The sequence below is a fragment of the Myotis davidii genome, unplaced genomic scaffold, assembly GCF_000327345.1.
Source record: "Myotis davidii unplaced genomic scaffold, ASM32734v1 scaffold44, whole genome shotgun sequence".
Classification (NCBI taxonomy): domain Eukaryota; kingdom Metazoa; phylum Chordata; class Mammalia; order Chiroptera; family Vespertilionidae; genus Myotis; species Myotis davidii.
Window position 1 is genome coordinate 1,462,506 of NW_006299705.1, and position 20,706 is coordinate 1,483,211.

The 20,706-nt window shown below is 41.8% G+C and overlaps 1 protein-coding gene across 1 annotated transcript in view; it reads left to right on the plus strand.

Moving 5' to 3' along the window:
* The window catches only part of ARHGEF28 (Rho guanine nucleotide exchange factor 28), a 219,306-nt gene that overhangs the window by 178,292 nt on the left and 20,308 nt on the right, over nt 1-20,706 (plus strand). Inside the window, exons 29-34 of the mRNA XM_006775561.2 lie at nt 909-1,037; nt 4,315-4,415; nt 7,202-7,240; nt 7,338-7,385; nt 12,184-12,669; nt 13,952-14,252. Coding sequence (XP_006775624.1) covers nt 909-1,037; nt 4,315-4,415; nt 7,202-7,240; nt 7,338-7,385; nt 12,184-12,669; nt 13,952-14,252 — 1,104 coding nt within the window. The remainder of the gene's footprint in view (nt 1-908; nt 1,038-4,314; nt 4,416-7,201; nt 7,241-7,337; nt 7,386-12,183; nt 12,670-13,951; nt 14,253-20,706) is intronic.

A 20,706-nucleotide genomic window follows, 5' to 3' on the forward strand; every position in this document is an offset into this window, starting at 1 on the left:
GGACACTCCAGAGTGCAAAAATTTTTGTGCACTGGGCCTCTAGTAGTATATAATGACAGCTAGGTTTGTCACTATTATAAAAAAGACTTATAAATAAGGACCAGGGAAGGCTTGAATGTGCCTTATGGTATTAGATATGGAGAGAGAGAGAGAGAGAGAGAGAGAGAGAGAGAGAGAGAGAGAAAGAGAGAAGCATGGATGTGAGAGACAACATTGAACCTGTAACGTGTATGTGGGTATGTGCTCTAACCAGGAATTGGACTGGCAAACCTTTGGTGCACAGGATGACACTCAACCAACAAGCCACACCAGCCAGGGCTGGAGAAATACTCTTTTTGAAGAATAACTAACATTTCAGAGTAGAAAGTCTTAAAATCCTAATGCCCAATATCATATTTAAATTAATTAAATTTTTTCAGCACACTCATTTACCGAAAGTGATATATTTTTATATAAGTTTGGTTTTTTATTGAATACTCTATCATAAAATGATGCTTAAAGCATTGCTTTAGATTGCAGGTGGGCAAACCTTTTCTGTGAAGGGCTCGATAGTAAATAGTTTAGGCTTTTCAGGCTACATAAACTTTCTGGAACACATTATTCTGTGTCTGTGCATGTGTATGTATTTTGACTCTTTAAAAATGTAAAAACCATTATTTATTTATTTATTTTTTGCTCCTGGCCATATAAAAACAGACACAGGCCAAGTATAGTTTGCCAACTTCTGGTCTAAAGGTTAAAATACACACACAGAGTGGGTTTGTGGTTGTGAGTATGCAAAGCACAGAGTGTATTCTCGCATTATTGTTTATGAATTAGTGTATTACCTTCCACATGAGCAACTATAAGTGTACCTGGGAGGTACATACACTTATTTTTAAACTTACTTTCGTTTTCCTGCTTCTTAGCTGAGAGCCTGCAGGTCGCAGTGAAGGCCTCCCAGACGGGCGATGCCTCTCAGTCCCCCGAGGAGGGGTGTGCAGAAGCTGCCTTGCCCGATGTGCCCAGTTGTGACGCGCCAGGACCGCCGACTGCCTGTAAGTGAAACGCGGGCCTTTGCTATGAGCCGACACACAATCCCGTGTGTGTAATGGTTGCATAACATGAAGGCAACGGCTGTATTCCTATTTGAAGGGGTTGTAATGCATTTCTTAAAATTAGAAAAAACCCTGAGAATAAATACACTAGCCTTTACTAGTAATAATGACTGTATTTACAAGGATAAGGATTGAAAGGATAGTTAGCTGGTGCGTTGTATTGCTGTTGCCCAGGCAAGCTTTGTACCTCCTCCCAAACTTACTAAGTTTTGATATAACTTATTGAATACAGTTTTAAAAGATATTTTCAGCCGTTTTGTTTTTGTTTTTGTTTTTTTAGAAAACAAGACCTTTAACTTCATTTCTGCATCAGTGGAGAAAACAGAACTGAGCAGGGCAGGAACACACACACACACACACACACACACACACACACACGTATGTGGTGGCGGGATTAAAAGCAGTGGATGGACCTGGAGAGTATTATGCTCAGTGAATAAGCCAGTCAGAGAAGGACAAAGGCCATATGATTTCACGTATATGTGGAATCCAATGAACAAAATAAACTAACAAACAAAACAGAAACAGACTCATAGATACAGAGAACAGACAGCTGTCAGAGGTGAGGGCAGGGGGCGTGGTGAGAAAGGTGAAGGGATTAAAAAATCAAACAAAAATCGTCATACACACAGACAACAGCATGGTGATCACCAGAGGAAAGGGGGTGAGAGGAGGTAGAAGAGGGTAAAGGAAGGATAAATGGTGGGAGGAGATTGACTCGGGGTGGTGAACACACAATACAGGTCATAGATGATGGATTATAGAGTTGTACACCTGGGGCCTATATAGTTTTATTAACCAATGTCATGCCAATAAATCCAATTAAAAATATTTAAAAAAGAAAACTGAAAAAACAACAAACAAACATAGCAGAAGTGCCAAAAGATTTTTGATTAATGTTGTCGTACACTTCAGGTTAGAATTTACTTATGAAAATACTGTTTCAATATTTTTTAAATGCAGAAAATGAAATGTAGAGAATTGATTTAGGTAATTTCTCTAAACCTAATTATACTGTTATATGTATAGTGGTAAGCTAAAGATTTAATTTTCCAAAGGTTACTGATATAAGAGCATGAAAAGATATTTACAACTATAATTTTTATTATGTTCAGGTGATAAAAAACCTTACTCCCACCAGATCTTACATGTCTTTTAGTAGCTAGAAATTGGAGGATTAAATTGTCTTAGAATTTCTCTACAAACAACCATTGGTTAAATAAGATGAATGGAAGCGGTACAGTTTTAAAATTCTATACATTTTTTTTTTTACTAGCATCAGTAATTATTTTCCCCTCTTCAGTTCTGCTTTATCTAATCCTGGGTTTCTATTTTCAGAATGCGCACATATGTTTTTCATTTCAACACAGCCCAGATTCATCAGGGGAGTTGTACTGCCCTGGGTGATTTCCTCTGTAAAGAAGAACCTCATTATGCCATTAAGGAAGTTCTAGCTAAAAATACACGTAGGGATCTGCTGCTCTCAGACTCACCCGGGGACAGCTGGGAGGGGCCGTGTTGGGCTGCACAGCTGCTCAGAGCACAGGGCCACGCCTTCCCTCCCCGCAGAGCAGGCAGCAGCGTTCTTCCCTTCCGTATCCACATCTCCCAGGACATCTGCCACAACCACCAAGAGGCTGGTTCTGATACCAGGCTTCCTGTAGAGGAGGGGCAGGGCACATGGGCGGGGTCCTGTACCCCAAAGACCTCTTCAGCTCCGGGCTGGACTGGAACGTGGTGCTGCAGAGTTTGATTCTCTTTGTAACGTTGATGAGGACAAAATACCATCCCTGCGTGAGGGTCTATACCAGAAGGCTCAGCCCCAGGTTTGACTCTGAGGACTGTGTCCTTCTAAGTCAGGCCCAGGTCCATCTGAGGTTAGAGGCCAAGCAAGGCCCTCTGATTCAGGCCTCAGTATAGCTACTCAGGTGGGGGAGTAGTCTGCTCCCTCTAAAGTTCTGCAGACCCTCTCGTCCCCTCTGAGCTGACCACAGGAACAGAGGGACCTGGCCTAGCTTCCCTTCTCCTGCCTTCATGTGACCACCATCAGCTGCCTTTCCCATCAGGGGGTCCTTGTTCCTATGAAGGGAAGAGAGAGAATGGCCAATTCTTTTGTTTATGCTCTTGGCATCTCGCTAAGAGTTAAGAACAGTACCCAATAGTGGAACCACATTTTAGTGACAGAAAAGTCTTTATAAAATGTCCCTTCACTGTATACGTGAACAAGTGTTAACTGGCTTGGGCAAAATGAACTTACTTTTTAGCTACTATAATTTGAAGTCATTTCTGCTTAAACAAAAACTTCTTTGTATTAGAGGACTCTCATTTAAACATGGAGAAAACAGTATTTCCTTTATCAGAAATGAAGTTTCAAGATGGCACTGAGGAAAAAATATATAAACAGAGTCACAATGTATCTGTTTCATCAGGGTCCTGATTGGGCCTGGGTCCAATGAAATTCTACGTGTGAAAGGGCTTTAGAAGGTTTTGTTTAATCAGTATTAGGTGAGCCTATCATCCCACCAACAGAGATTTAATAAATGGAGTGACATCTGTGGGTGGTACTTAAAAAATATTTCTGGAGTAGAAATATTTCTGTTTTTATAGGTTAAATATACAGTAGTAACAGTATTATAAATTCAGAGCATAAACAAGAGTTGCGAGAAAAAAAACCCACTTGGAAATTGTTTTTAAAAACCAGTTCCCCTCCTGCTGTGGGGCGAGTCCCTCCCCTAAGCCTTGTGTATGGCCTGCTGCTCTCGTGCGGCCACCAGGGAGCCTGGCGCAGACCCGTGTCCCTGGCTCTGGGCCGGCCAGCCTTGCTCTGCCCCACGATGCCCGTTTTCAACTTCACCCTCCCCAGGCGGCTTTTTCCTATTCAGTGAAAGTGAGATGGAGAGTCTACCTTCTCGGTGTCACCACCGTCACACGAACACCTCTCTGCAAGAAAAGAAGAAAAACAAAACGATGGATGATTACTGATGCCCTTTGTCAGTTTGGTCCCCGTTAGCCTGTAAGCTCCCTGAGGGCAGGGCCTCTGTGTTGCTCTGCGCTATTTTAGCTATTTAGCACCTCATACGAGCGTGTTCAATACGGGACCTGATCTCACGGTGTCTGTTAATTGGAAGTATGTGTCAGCTGTGTGCAAAAGAGCCAGGTCCGCTGGCTGATGTGTGACGATGTCCTTTTTGTTTCTGTCTCAACGGCACGCTTCCAGCAGTAGTCACAGAAGGGACAGGAGGAAGAGGCTGTTGGGATGTGGATCCCGGGACCCAGGGTGTGGGAGCCGACTTGGCGGCCTCTGATGCAGGGGAGAAGGTATTGTGAACTGATTTGTTAGTAAACGGTACCAGTTACTTTGTGTAATAAAATAACCTCAGGTCCTGGTCTGTCCATGGCCCCGAGTGGTATGAACATGTTTTCCTGAATTGTTCTCAAGTTCAATATTTATATTTAAACTTTCTAACTTATTTCTCCCTAAAATGTTCTTGCTCTTCCTATATCATGTAGGTGTAAACAAAGAAACACTTGAAAAGTTATTAAAAAGATTGAAAACTCCAGTGTTTACTTGTGTGTCTTCTGGTCTCACTTTCACTTTCCGCGCTGAAGCCTCTAGCTTTTCACCCACTACATTCAGCAGTTCTTGGCCAAGGGATGTTCCCAGGCATCGGGGCCTTTACGCCACCAGGTGGCACTAAAGTGGCAGAAATAATTTTGATTTTGGAATATTGTTTGCTCCTTCCTTCCTCCTTCCTTCCTTCCTTCCTTCCTTCCTTCCTCCCTTCCCTCCTTCCCTCCCTTCCTCCTCCCTTTTTCTTTTTCTGCCTGGGGCCTCTTCTTTTTTGACATCCTATCCATGTAAGTTATACACTCTTTTAAAAATTAAATGTGGGAAAACTTCCTATTAACTTCAAATGAAACTGAGATGTCAGAAATAGAGAGGGACTAAGAATCCTAGTGGGCCTCCCCAGGATTGTCTGGGCTCAAGAGTTTAGCTTTATCTAAAATCGAATTAGGTACATTGCCAAATATCAATATGTGTTAATGTGGAAAAATGACATGTCAGGTCTTTATATATATAACATTTTATAGAGCATATGTATTTTGTACAAATATACAAATGACTGAGAAACCAAATCCAAAGGTATTGTTAAAGATGGCTGTGGTGGTTTAAAACTTCACAGGCCAAAATGGAACTAGGAATGCAGTGTTTTACTCCTCTTGTTCTGACTGTATGCTTTCTCACACTTCTTTTTAAAGTGTTCTGCTTTCCATCCTTTTCAGTGGGGCCTTCCCTTTAAAGTCTATATCTCCCAACTGCTTTTATGTTGTTTGAGAAAGGAAGGGGAGGGCTTGAACCCTAATAGTTTTCTCTTGATGGAAAGCTGAGGTGGCTGGATCCCACCCCTAAAGTCTTTTCCTTCCATGATGCAGTAGCAGGTAAGTGAGATGAAGTGTCTAGATTCCTCTTTGCATAAGCTTATCTGGAAAATTTGCCATTAATAAAGGTATTTTGATAAACTAAATGAACTGACAGGGCTGGATCACTTAAAATCAAATTTTTAAAAAATATACGATGTCTATTTTATAATAGAGACCTTAGTAAGGTAAGGCTTTAAATTTTTTTTTCCTGAAAGAATTTTTAAATATTACAAAATATCCTGTAAATCACCACCTGCAGCTCTGCACATTGACCACGAGGTGGCGGGCCAACTCCATTAAAAAGATGATGTGAAACATTCCAGTCCTGCATCAAACCTCGGGTGGTTCTTGGAAATAAGTAACCGCCTGTTGCATAATTCATTTCTGTTTGTAATTTTTATAGAATATAAAAACTGTATATCGAGCTATCATTTCATTACAAAAACCATGGGGAGTGGAGCAAGGACAGAACCAGGGATGCAGAGAGAATTCCAAACTCACTACAGAAGGGCGGTTCTTAGTCCATTACCTTCCAGAGGGTTGGGAACAGATCTCATGAGTAAATTTCATCCCCTTCTCCATCCTTTGGTCTTCCCCTACCAGAGGTGCTGGTGAATGACGACATCTTTAACTGGCTGTGGGGGAAGAGGTCTGGCTAGGTCATCAAGGCATCACCGGCCTGAACTATTGAATTTAATAAGCCCAACGTTACCTGAGCACCAACAGCTGACTGTTTCTTGTAGTTTCAGTTTAAAGCTGCTCAGACAAGAGCAATGGGAGACTAGAGGCTCTTGGAGAGAAGGAATCTGATGACCTTTCATAACAAAGTGTGGGTGTCCATATCTGTTTATAGAATGGAGTGAGTGTCCATTTCATACCAGGCAGGTATGTGGATATAGCATTGGATACACAGGTGAAATCTTGCTATTCATTGCCTGACCTTCTAGTGAGAAAAGACAGACAGTAAATGAATAGACAAATGTTTCAACTCTGGAAGCTAGAAACCCTCATTATCCACATGTCCCCTTAATGTGTGGGTAGAGAGACTCCATCCCCAGGGGCAGGTGGTGCCTCGTCGTATCATTTATGGCCTCTGCTGTAATGGTTCTATGAGCATGGAGGGCCCAGGGAACTCGGAGAGGCAGGATCTGGAGCAGGTCAGCTAAGTGCTCCCCTTTGGGCCACCTCTGGGTCTGGTTCCTTCTGCCCACTCCTGGCTGTTGGGCTCTGTGAATCTCAAACATTGAGACAGGGAGCTAGAGACCAGACATGATGATCTCTCGCTTCCAAATCTGGATCCAGAATGCTAGGGGCCAGTTTGGCCTGGGAGACAACTTCACTCGGCACAAGAGAGCTCGATTTACCGTGGTTTGTGATGGCAAATCTTGTCTCTTACCGAGAGTGTGCAGTGTTTCCTTGCCATCATCCCTGGTAGTTTTAGGGAATGGTTTGGCGGAAGGATGGCTTGCATCTCAAATACCCAGTCTGCACAGAGGGGGCTTCCATTATGTGATTGTTAGTTCTCTAGGCTTTGATTTCTGGGGGGAGATGGAGTCACCCACCATAGAAGAGCCCAGAGAGAGTGAAGAGATTTACCTGAGGCCATACATTTGGGAACACTATAGAGCAGCTTTTCAAAAGTGGAGTGATTATTCATTTTCTTATGCTTTTGTGTATTTTAGGAGGAATATAGAAGTTTTCCAGGTTCCTCTCAGTCAGAGGTGAGTTATGCATACCTTAAACACACCACCGTCCTCTCTTCTTTTGTGGATATAAATGCTTTTTCCAGAATTTGACACTTAGGATCTTATTTTTCAGATTATACAAGCGATACAGAATTTAACCCGTCTCTTATACAGCCTTCAGGTAACTACGCTCCTCTAATGTTTGAGCCTGTGAATGTTTCTCTCAATGCACTTCACTTTATTTGATGATTGCCAGACTTTAAAAACTAGAACATTTGTGAGGCTCTGTGGTCCTCACAAATGATCTTACAAGAGTGCCAGCCCCCACTGTAACTCAGCGAGGTGTGCTGGACTTCACCTGGTTTTGTAATCACAGGGCAACACCACTACTGCATTTTATACCGTTCTCTTCTGAAACCATAAAACAGTTCATATCTTTAAAAAATACTGACGACTGTGACCTGGCTTGAAGTCTACAGTGAAACTCTTAGGTGAGTGTAGCAGACTTCACATTTTCTGCTGAAAACTTAAATTCACACCTAAACATTTTTCACTTCCACATGTTGGCCTTGGGCCTTTAGAGCAGTTCAGTAATTCATATGCTGCTTCGTTCTTTGGTTTGTTCATCCACCCAACATGTACTGAGTGCTCTCGCTGTGCTGGCACACGAAGGCAGAAGGACCACAGAGCCTGCTGTCAGGTGACGCGCCGTCTGTCCAGGAAGGACAGACATAGCATCGTGCTTGCGTTGAGAATTATAGGTTTGGATGGTCTCTTAGGGCACACACAAGAAAGGCTGAATGCATCTAATTGCTTAATTTGTGAATTAAAAAATATTTTAAAATGATAGAAAAGCAATGGTTGCATTGTACATAAATTTGTAGGATAATTTGTAGGGTACAAATAAAATAACATGTGATTCTATGGGCAGAATTACTGATGTCATGTTGGTGTGTAACCCTCCTGTTTCTTAGAATCATTTCACATAGTCTTGCAACATGTACCTGTCTGTGTCATGAGCGGTTAGTCTATAGCACAGTTTTTATGGTTACATAATGTTCCAGTCTATTAAAGCTATTTACCCAGTTCCTCATAATTAATACATTTGTATGAAAAACACCCTCGTATTATCCTTATACACTAATTTCTTTGAAGATATCTGAGTGTTTCCTTAGGGAAATTACTGGGACATTTTCTTTAGTTTTTTAATAGACCTTGTCAAAGTAATTAATCAATACCCCTCTCTACTTCTCAGTTTGAAAATTGGTCAAGGTATCAGATTATCTTAATTTAAATTGTTTGGGTGACTGTTAAGATTAAACATTTTTCCTACTGGTTTGTTACCAGTCATACTTCCTATCTCATAGCTGTTGAATATGAAAATAAAACAAAATTGTCTGATTGTAAGTTTTCACCAGAAAACAAAAATAAAGTCATGCTACATTTGACTTTTTCTTATTTGTACTTCAACTGCATCAAGACGTCTTTCTCTCATGTTCCATTGATCATCTACCGATGCTTGCTCTGTGCCACTGTCTTAATTATTCAAGTTTTGGGTTACATTTACATATATGATACATATATGACAGTGCCAGTTTCCTGTAGTTACTTTCTATGCTTATCTGTATGTTTTTTCATAAAGAGTTTTTGAATGACTAACAAGTTTTTTTCCTTTCTACTGAGATTGTTTAATTAAAATCTCATTATACAGGGTGGGGCAAAAGTAGGTTTACCGTTCTGAGTACTCAAAACAGTTTATTCTTGTATTATTACCTATTCTTGTATTATTTTCCATACAAACCTACTTTTGCCCCACCCTGTATTTATGAATTCAATTATGGAGAATTGGCAGTTTTGCAATGATTAATACTCATGTCTTTGAACATGTTAGTCATCTCTTGTTTCATGCTCTGCTGGGAAGCTTTGTGATTATCTTCAAGTAGGTACTGTTTGTTTGTTTTTCTGCTAAGTTTATTTCTAGATGTTTGTCTCGTTGTTCCTATTGTGAAAGGAATATTTTTTTTATGCTTCCCCATTGGTGGTTGCTGATAAGAAGGGCCTTGATTTTTATATATTTATTTTGTAACCGGCCACTCATTGAATTTTATATTTTAACTAGAGGCCCGGCACATGAAATTCGTGCAGGAGGTGGGGAAGTCCCCTCAGCCCAGCCTGCACCCTCTGTAATCCGGGACCCCTCGGGGGATGTCTGACTGCCAGTTTAGTCCTGATTCCGGGGATTAGGCCTAAACCAGCAGTTGGACATCCCTTTCACAATCTGGGACCACTGGTCCTAACTGCTCATCTGCTTGCCTGTCTGATTGCCCCTAACAGCCTCTGCCTGCTGGCCTGATTGCCCCTAACTGCCCCCCCCCCCAACAGTCTGGTCACCCCTAACTGCCCCTTCCTGCTGGCCTGCTTGTCCCCAATTGCCCCCTGCTGCTGGCCTGGTCATCCCTCACTGCCCCCCTTGCCAACCTGGTTGCCCCCAACTACCCCCCCCCCACGCCACCTGCTGTTCGGTTGTTGCATGAGGACATTCTGGCCAATTTGCATATTCCTCTATTATTAGTATAGATAGTTTTTCTGTTGAATCTTTGGAATATTCCAGATAGAAAGTAAAAATTTGAAAGTAGTGTTATTATGGCTATTTTTAAATAATTATATCAGTTTTACTTTCTTGGCTTGCTGCTTTGGCTAGATTGAACTTCTGAAAATGTATAAATAATAGTGGTAATAGTAAGTATCCTTGTCTTGTTCCAGATTTAGTGGGACTGCCTTTACTGTCTTACATTAGACATGCGGTTTGGGGTAGATGCTCTTAGAGATTGCATTTGTCATGTAAAGCAGTTATTCTTTCTTCTCCATTTAACTGAGAGGGGATATAGTCAGATATATATATATATCCTCATTACCTTCGGGGAGATAAGAACATTGAGTATCCTGGCGTGTGTTGCCTGATGAAAGCACAAAGTCATATCTCTTCTTTTCAACTTTGAGTGCATTCCTCTGTGGGTTCAAGGTTCAGAAGAGCCAGGTGACCTAAATGGTCTAATCTTTGCAACTCATTAGGTTGAAGCAACATGGATTCTCTTAACCAAAGGTTTTGAGCTGATCTCAGGATACGGGCTCTGAGAGATTTCTGTTCATGGCACAGACATCTCTTGTGAAGCTGAGTTTCTTATGCATGCTTGAAGCTTTTACAGAAACATTTTTGGATTACATGGTAATGAAGTTTAGTGCTTGTGTTAGGAGAGCAGAGTTAGATGAGGTATTGGCAAAGCAGGAAGGAAAGGCCACAGAATCACTCCAGCAAAGAGAACTTAGGAGAAGTGAACCAGGAATTTCCCTAAAGTTGAAAAGCAAGTGCTGTTCTCTGTCCTAATTATCAATGTCACCTTTAAGTGTGAAAATGAATACAATCCAATCTTCAAATTCTGCCTCTCTGCTAAGAAGAAAATGGTCTTATCCGAAATGTAAGTAGAGGTGAGGAATACTTCACGGTAGCACTTAGTCTAATTGCAACCCTTACATGAGCGTTACCATTGCTGATGGTGGTTTTGACATGTGGAATATTGGATTTTTGTTTGTTTTACTGAACTGATGCCTGAGATTTTGTTAGAATTAAATGGTGATGTGCAGGTTACAGTTTACCCACCAGGGCCTCACAACCTGAATGGCTTATGATCTCATACTTATTAAAGATAAAAGTAACCAGTACCTATTCTCAGTGATCATTGTTCTCTTTGCAGTAACTTCTTACATACATGAATCAAAGATTTGTGTGGCTCTGAAATTTCAAGAATTCTTTTCAAATTTAAAAACATGAATTTTATTTCAAAAGGGCCCAGTGAATACATTTTTGAATCTTATTCCAAGATAAGTACCAATTTAAAATATACCTTACTCCTTTAACCTTCAAAAGTATGCTGATCTAACAAAGAACTAATGGTCAAATCCCCATCTTCCCAGCATCTGTTACATGGACAGTTTTAAAAATTCTTAGGAAAGAAAAAGGTGAACTTACCCCTCAAAGAGTAATAATTTCTCATAATGAGTCAAAACACACACACATACCCAGTATGTGGCCATTTCCAATTAGTCCCCTTTGTGCTTCTTTGCACTTTAAGTGGGAACTTTTAAAATTAAAAGCTTCCAAGGGTATTCACGGATATATTTTTTTTTCCTGTGGAATCCTTCCAAATCTTGGCAGTTACTTCCTGTGATGTGGCCAAAGTTTTCACAGGCAGATACCGTAACTCAAAATGTTTTTTTAATCTAGTTGGTAATCCTCTGGGCTTTAGAGTATCTATGTTTCCTTAACCATTCCAGCTTCCTGTTAGCAACTATTAAACACATGAATTTCAGCTTAATGCATGGCCTTCCTGCTATCATACAAAGAAATAACAGTAACGAGACTAACTTTACCACCTACATACTGTAAATATATTAGCTGCTATTCCTGGGCATCCTACTATAAAAAGGTTATTTACCAAAAGTCTATAAGTGGTCGAGTTTTATTTTTATGTCTTCATATATGTAATGTAGCTTAAGTAATTTCTGGCTTGAGACTCAAGTAAAAGATACTACCGGGTTTATGTAGATTCTTAACTTCTCATGAATTCTGAGAGAGCGTGAGATTCAGCACAGGAATGCAGAGTCTTGTGAATTTATGCACTGAATTCTTATTCAGAAATGCTATCCAAAACCCAGCCACAAACCCCATTTCCAAAAGCAGGGGGTGCCTGTTGCTTCTGTGCTTTATTCTTTTGTGTATAAATTCCCAGGCCCTACCACTGGGAAGTGTAGACAAGCCTAGCTGATGTCCCAAGGCTGGCCTTTGGAGGTCCGGGGGCGGGGCGGGGGGGGGACAGTGATAGCAAGAGGGTAGAATTCGGTCATTGCTTTTGTGTTGAGAGGTAGTTCCAACCAAAGTGCAGACAACATGGAGGCCTGCCCTCTCCCTCTCTGCCCCACAGGCTGCCTTGACCATCCAGGACAGCCACATCGAGATCCACAGGCTGCTTCTCCAGCCGCAGGACAGCTCGTCCCCCGGCCCCTCCTTCCGAGGCAGCCCCTTCCAGGACCCGGACAAGCACCGCAGCCTGGAGAAGCGGCGAGAGGAGCTGGCCGACATCCCCAAGCTGCAGCGCCAGTTCCAGCAGGACCAGCGGCGCTGGCAGCGCAGGTGCGACCAGCAGCAGCGGGAGCAGGAGGCCCGGGAGAGCTGGCTGCAGGAGCGCGAGCGGGAGTGCCAGTCGCAGGAGGAGCAGCTGCGCAGGAGCCGCGGGGAGCTGGACCTGCAGCTGCAGGAGTACCTGCAGAACCTGGAGCAGCTGAGGGCAGGCCAGCGCCTGGTGGAGAGGGAGAGGGGCAGGATGCGCGCCCAGCAGAGCCTGCTAGGCAGCTGGAAGCACAGCCGGCAGAGCAGCCTTCCCGCGGCCTTCTCTCCAGGAAGCCAGGAGGTACGGATGGGTCTTCAGTGCTTGCCCACCATCCTGTCTCTTTGCTTCTTGTGGAAGCGCTCACGAGAGTTATTCAATATGCAGAAGCTTGGAACTTTCCCAGACAGTGCACATGCGTCTTGATTTGAAATATGGAAATGTGAAAGGCCTTGGTCCTGTGGGATCCTGGGCCCATTGTAGGTTGAGACGCCCTGACCCAAGGGAATGAACACAGAATCGCGCTGTCCCAGCAAGAGGAGGCTTGTCCTGGAGGCACCTCACCTTGAGCATGCTGATTTCCGTAAGGGAGGCCCCTCTTCATATGGTCTGGCCTTAGCCTTGTATACAGGTTTACCTGTTAGTAGGTCAGTTAGCTGTTAATGTGCAGTATAGGTCCTGAATTTAGCAAGTATAACACTGTTCTGTTATTCCTTGCTTATGCTCCTTTTGTCATGCTGACAGAGTCAATTCAAAATCCCTTCACTAGGAATGGTTCACAGGAGTCTACGAGCTAATGACTGGGCAGAATAAAACTTTTCTGAGGATTCTGTGTTCCACTGGCACCCTCTCTAACCGTGCTTGGCAATTCATTTGTCCCAAGAGTTTGCTTTTCTGTGCTATGAGCAAATCCGTGCTTTTTTTTTTTATTGATAGTATGTAATGCTGTAAAGGTTGATATGCTTATAAGAGAGTTCTGCTGCATCTGACTTTCCTTTCAAGTAGGCTAAATTACATTTATTGCAAATACATGTGTGCATGGATATGTTTTCAGCTTTTTTATTTAACAGAAGTTAAAATGCTGCTCTCTCTTAAAATAAAGTGGAACATTTGAATGGCAGAGAGCACTACTGCTTGTGTGTGTTTTAAAGCCTCATCTTATTGTTTTGAGGGAGAGAGAGGGGGAGAGAGAGAAACATTGATGTGAGAGAGAAACATCAATGCATTGTCCCCCATGTGCAGCCCGATTGGAGCTGGAGCCCACAATCTAGGTGTGTGCCCTGACCTGGAATCAAATCTGGCAACCTTTTGTACAGAATGATGCTCCAACCAACGAAGCCACCGGCCAGGGCTGGGGTTTTTTTGTTTGTTTTGTTTTTTTAAAGATATGCTGGGCATAGTGAATTAAAGTTTTTGGTACTAACTCATTAAAGAAGGCCTGGAAGGAAGGGTCAAGAGTAATGTTCTTGATTCACTCTTATTAAAATGTTGCCTGCTAAATTCTACCAGGAATAAATACTTGATAAAACTTGTTCAAATGCCTGGAGAAATTATTGGTTGTTTTTCTTTTTATTTTCTTACACAGGTAATGGAACTTAATCGATCTGAGAGTTTACATTATGAAAATTCGGTCTTCATCAACGATGCTTTAGTACAAATGTCATGTAACACTTTCGACAAATCAACTCCACCAGCCATCCACCAGGACGCCACTTACCCCCCCAGTATATCTAACTCTGACTCGGAAAGGACTAGTGAAAATCAAGTAGACCTCAAGACAGGTGTTTCTCAGCCCACGGGTGAAAACCATGAACTATGGACAGCCGCTGAGTCCTGTCAGCAGACAGCCCCCCTCCACCAAAGCAGCGAGGATTCTTGTCAAAATGGTAATTAACACTGTAAGCATCATCTATATAGTTGCAACAAGAAGCTGTGCCTCTCAATGGTTGGCTCTTCTTTAAAGCAAATCAAAGTGTGGGGGGGCCTAGAATGGGAATAAATTGGTGCAGGTGAGCTGGAGTTTGTGGCATAAACTTTTCTCTGGGGAGTCTGGGGACTGCCACCACTTGTGAGTAACAAGACTAGCTAGACCAGTGGTCGGCAAACTGTGGCTCGCGAGCCGCAGTTTGCCAGCCACTGAGCTAGACCATGGAGGGCTTACAGGATGCCAGCAAGATGCTAGGACCAGACAGGGTTTTCAAAGGCCTGTGTGTTAAATGATAACTTTCTCTTTCTCTTAAAAGTGAAGCAACTTGATATCTATTCCTCAGTGTAGATCCTATCACATCCAGATACACATACTTGTTGACTCTCAGAAATAACAGATATGGACAGGGTTTGTGGTAGGACTTTATTGTCTATCAGGGCAATTTCCTGTAATGTTAGTGAAACCTGTATTGCTATTAAACGTCCAACATGAAACTGGTAACATCATTTGTCATTGTAAAAAAAAAAAAAAAGGTGTTGTGTCTCCATAAGTACCTCATAATAACACAATTTGCTAATCCCATTAAAGCATTTGCCAAATATCAGTGAAAGGCAGCTCGAGTTACCAACTCTACATGAATCCAAAAGATTTAAATCTCAGTGTGTTATAAATTGTTTTCCGTGGGATATGAGGTAGGGAATGAGAAGAACTTGAAACCTCTCTACCAGAAAACAGATGGCATGCAATAGAATAAACAAATGGTTGGCCACATGGATGTGAACTAAATCACTGACAGCAAAATGTTTCAGAAACATAAAACAAGCAGCCATATAGAACTTCAGAACTGGGCACAGGCTGATTTCCATGCTTGTTACAGATTCTAAGTTTGTCAGTAGGATAACTTTTTAGCGCTGGAAAGTTTTAAATCTTCTTTGAATTACTATTATTATTAATTTGAATTATTAATCCAAAAGATGTTGATTTGTAGCAGTGGACCATTCTTTATAGTCACTGCTATAACATTCTTATTTCTTGACAGCATATAGGAGAGAGTTAAATATTGCTTTAAAAATATCATTTCAAATATTTTTTAAATAAAAAATATACAACGGAATATTCATTGGGATTAAATAAAATGAAGAGTCAGGAAGCATTTATAAAATGTAACCACTTTAATATATTACCTTGCACCTTGAGGATGATGGTGACCACACTGCAGAATGCCTTTTCTAGGTACATGTTGCCTTGCCGCTCTGACGCGTTACCTTGCTGTGTCCAGTGCCTCAGATGTTCTCGTTGGTGGGGTTTTGCATACTGGCTGTGGCCTAATTCAAAAACTCAGTTTGAGTTAAACCACATTCAGCTTTTGTTTAAAAAGAAGAATTTCTCTCCTGCTTATTGTGTATCTCCCATCGTTCTCTATGGCTTGTGCTTCAAACTAGAAAGCTTTAAACATTTGGCAGCACACTTGCAGGAGATAGAAAATGTACTAAGGAAATAAACAGTGATTATATACAAAACCAGGCCTCCACATGCTCGGAATTAGACGCAGCCAAGGGAAATGCTAAGAAAAAGTACTTCTGCTTCAGATATTGTGTGCCATGTAGGCCAAGGACACTCAGGCCATTGACAGAGGAGAAGAAAATCAACTTTGGCCTAAATCTCTTGGAACATCCTGGTGTGTAAGCAGGGATTAGGTCAGAAATGCAGTGTGTGCTGTTAAGCATGGAGTTTTGCAACCAGTTGAAAAACCCCTATTTATATTTGTTTACTTAGGCGTGATAAGCAGTTCCTGGAGCAGAGAAAAGAAAGTCAGAGATAAGGGGGTGATAGGGAAGTGGAATGAAAATTGGATATATGTTCTTCAGAGGCTTGTCAGGGCCAGATAAAATTGTTCGAACCTCGCCAGAGCCTTCACAGCTCATATAATTGAAAGTAGTACAAAGTAATCCCCTGATGTTGGTCTTAGCGATCCTGCAGTGCTCTCCCTGCATCGTCGTAGGGGCGGCGCTGGGTTGGGAGGAGCAGGCTCAGGGTGTGCCGGTGGAGGGGACAGTCCCTGTGCTGGCATCAAGGACAGCGCAGTGCCACTGTCCCTACTTTCATACCTGGCCGCTGAGTCTTTGGGTGAGTGGTCCCCACTCCTGAGACCCAGAGCTCACCGTGTTCAGGCTAACAAAATCTGTCTGTCATGTTCCTGTCGGTGTTTTTGTTAAACATGCATTTAAGCATGATCCGATTAACGCTGCACTGAAGATCTCATCTGTAGGCCGGCCCTACGGTCAGCTGTCTTCAGGCAACGCCTTAAGGACTGGCTTGCTCTACTGTCTGGTCCAGCACTCGGTGCGCATGACCAGCTCAGATCAGTGGAGATGTGAATTTCTGGAACAGGATAAGCCGAATGGAAAAGTTTGTCTGTAAATAAAATTCTCAAATGTGTTTAGCTGTCACCTAGACTGGAGTTTTCATTGGTTTGTTCAACCCAGCCTCGCCAGACATCTCACTGTGCTCCGCGTGCTCTGGTTGTGATTGGCTTCTGAATTGCTCTGTCACCACCACCAACAACAGGTGACACCAACTTTCAAGCACCGCGCTAAGGTTTCGCCTGGAGAGACTTATTTACCACGCAGTCTGCTGAGATGGTTCTGTGATCATCTCCATTTGAGAGGGGAAACTGAGGTACAGGGAGGGTCAGTGACTTGTCCAAGGTCACACAGCTAGTAAGTAGCAGAGCCAGAGATGAACCTGGGGAAGATGGGCTCTGGAGCCCATGTTCTTAATCATTGCCCTGTAAACTGTTGATTTCTAGAAGGCGGTTTGGAATTAGGCGTTTTAGAGAAGTTGGAGGGAAATAGAAGAAATCAGGTTGTAATGCCTAGCAGGATGGCCAAGATTGAGAACTGGGGTGGTTGTTTTCTTTCTCTCCCTCCCTTTAATACTAGCATTTGGAAAATCTTTCTAAGTCTTTGCGATTGCCGTGGGCAATGCTTGCATGGGTTCTGAGCACCTTCAGACACCATAAATACTGTTAGCTTCACTCTGCCCGAAGACACCTTTTCGTAAGGATAGTTTCTCTAATGATGCCTTAGGATGCCCCATGTTACTTGTATATTTTTTTTAATTAAATCTTTATTGTTCAGATTATTACAGTTGTTCCTCTTTTTTCCCCCCATAGTTCCCCTTGGATATATTTTTTTGAGGTAGCACTTGAGAAAACTTTACTTTGCAGTTTTGGAAGCTGTTTCATGAACAAAATTCTTGGATGTTTGAATATGATATCCAAATTGGAATTTGGTTTTATTTATAGAGGAAGGGACGGTTAGTCTAAGAACTTAATCTGCACTCCTCTGAGGGACACTAGCCACGAGTACAGAAAATGTGAAATTTTTAAACAACGTAGTCCCTGTGGGACAATTGCTATGTAATTGGCCCCGTGAAATGCTCAACTGCCTTACTCTTCTTAAAGGCAAAACAAACAAAGAAACGCTTTATTCCTATGAGGTATTTTTTTTTTTCCTTCTCGCTTTAGAATTCTAGAACTATTTACTCAGCGCATCTGTTAGTTTATGATGTTTGCCTTTTTCATTGATCAACAGAGAAAACACTTCATGGTATGAAAATTAATCTGAAATCTTCTTATTCCCCATTTTCAGTTATATTTTTATCTGTACCTCAATTTTTGCAGGCTACCTGAAATGTTTCTCTTCAATATAAAGCATTATGGTTTTGCCCTGCATATGAAACAATTTAAATCAAGAGCCAAAGTTTATGAGTTAGTCATGTAGATATTGGAAAAAGATAATAACTTTATGTTTGAATTCCAAAAGAGTGTTTCCCTTTGCTTCATATTAGAATTTGGTGCCCATCAAAATATTTTCAAAATTCAAAGCATTGTATTCAGAATATTTCATCTTGGCAATGCTTTTAAAAAAAATACAGACAGCTGTGTTGAACTCTAAAGGACTTTTTTTTAACATATGGAAAGAAAATAGAAAATTTCCCAATAAAAAGCCATGTTGTAGTTAGCATTTAAGTAAGTCTTTAAGAAGTGAGTATATGATAATTTCTAATGTTTTGCAACTATTCCATAATTCAGAAATGGCACCGTATTTATGTGGAAAGGAGCTTTGCCAAAGACCTTTAGGCAATTTCCCATAAAACTGAAACTGGCATTCGGTACTGTCAGCTTCAGTGACCAAGGTGTATTTGACAAGAAGGCGGTATGCGTTTGCTGGGGCTGCCATAATAATGTACCACAGACTGGGAGGCTTAAACAGCAGAAATGTATTTCTGCACAGTTCTGGAGGCTGGAAGTCTGAGACTGAGGTTTCCTTCTCTCTGACTTCAATGGTCTTTCCCATGCATGTCTGTGTCCTAATTGCATCTTCTTCTAAGAATACCAGGCCTGTTGGATTCGGGCCTTCTCTAATGAGGTCATGGGGGTTAGGATTTCCATATATGAATTGGGGAGTGGGGACACACTTTAACCTTTAACATAGGATAAAATGATTATACATTTTTTTCATTGCAATATTTTTAGTTGTCATGAAAGTTTTGATTATTTATAAATATACCAAAGTTGAACTATAATTTACCTACCTTGTGAGCTTTTTTTACTTGGTTAGAAAAGTGAGTTGAACTTTATTTTTCAAAAATGCATAACAGTGAAATTGTGATAAACATATGTCCATATGTTTATAGACATAGGTGTCTGTTATCAAGCCTATGTCAACTCATAGGAATTAGGGCAGCAAGTATGGAATCTGTAGATTCATTCGGCCGCATTTCCAAACCAAGGCCTTCATTAGGAGCTTTGGGAATTTTGAGCTCTCTTTATGATCAGGAAGGATATTAGATGCCTTTATATTGGATTGCTTAAATGAAACCAGAGCTGAAGGGTTGGAAACGTTTGTTATGACAACAAATTATTATTTAGATATATTTATGGGAGTTTGTAGAAGTCAAAATTGGGAAATCATTGGGCAACTCTTTATCTTCTACAATCTTGACTAAAACTTTGGGTAACATTTTAAAGGAAACCATAATATTGCTAGCTGTCAGTAATCTACATCTTGACAAGAGTATAATGGATTGGGCTCAAAGGCTTACTTTTAATCTTTCTCACTGATAGTGTAGATGACTGACTTTCTCCTTTTGCAGATTTTGTACCAGGAAAGGGAAACATGCCATTTGCTTGTAGAGCCTGGTGAGCCACTGGTGCTGCCTGCCAACTTCCTGATTGCATAGTTCTCTGGGGGCAGATTGACTGTGTGAGCCAACTGGGCCAGGGCCATCCCGCCTAGTGCACAGAGCCCAGGACACAGCGGGAGAGCAAACCAGCAGGTGGGTGGATTCAGAGGCAGCCAGCCAGCTATGTGGCAGCCTGTTCCTCCCCACCCTGGGCTCCAGTTTGGTTTGAACAAGCTGCTGAAGTGGGAGTCCACTGAGCACAAAAGAGTCCAGAGGTGAGGCCTGGCCTTCGCTTAAAACACGCACACTTACACACTTGTACATACACACACATATATGCCGTCTGTGGGCCACATATTAGACTGCTCTGTGGCTTTTATTCTCAAAGTGACTTAAGGGTGGGGTCTGGAAGGGAGGTTTGTAACTATTTACATACCAAACATACCTAAAGGATAAGGCATGCTCCTGTCAGTCTCAATGACTCGTGGGATAGTGATCCAAAACTGGTAAAGGAAGCATCACCCTGACCATGGATCTAAATCTGGGGACTGTCTCCTTCCTCACCCTTTGTCCACCCAACCATGGAGATTCTATTTTTAGGGCTTGATTAAAATGTGGAGTGTTCAGCTGAGGACTGTTATTTTATATTTCCCTATGAAGAATGTGACCATCTGGTTCAGAGAGTGGCAAACTTTTTCTTAAAGGACCGCATGGTGAACATTTTAGTCTTTTTGGGCCATAAAGTCTTTCCTGCATATAGTCAACTCTGCCATGTAGCTCGAAAGCAACCGTGGACAATGCGTAAAGAATGCGATTATCTGTGTTCCGGTAAAACTTTATTGATTGAAGCAGGTGGTCTAACTTTGTTTTTCTCCACTTGAATTGAGGAGGTTATAGTCCTCCTGGTTTGGGCAGCACCTCTTATTAGCACTTACTGTAATTGGAATTAATTGCATGTGTAATAATTTACGTAATGTCTATCTGCCCCACAATACAATCAGCTATGAGGGTAGAAAACTCTGTGTGTCTTCTTTAATTGCTCCATCACAAGCACCAAGCACAGTGTTTGGCATGTAGTGAACATTTGATAAATATTTAGGACATGAATGAAGGATAAGGTTTGCACACTTTGCAGAAATGAAAGCAACTATGAGCTTGTGCCACACAGCTTAACTTGACTGAGGCATTGAAAGAGGTCAAGAAAAGCTAGCAGAGCTATGCGG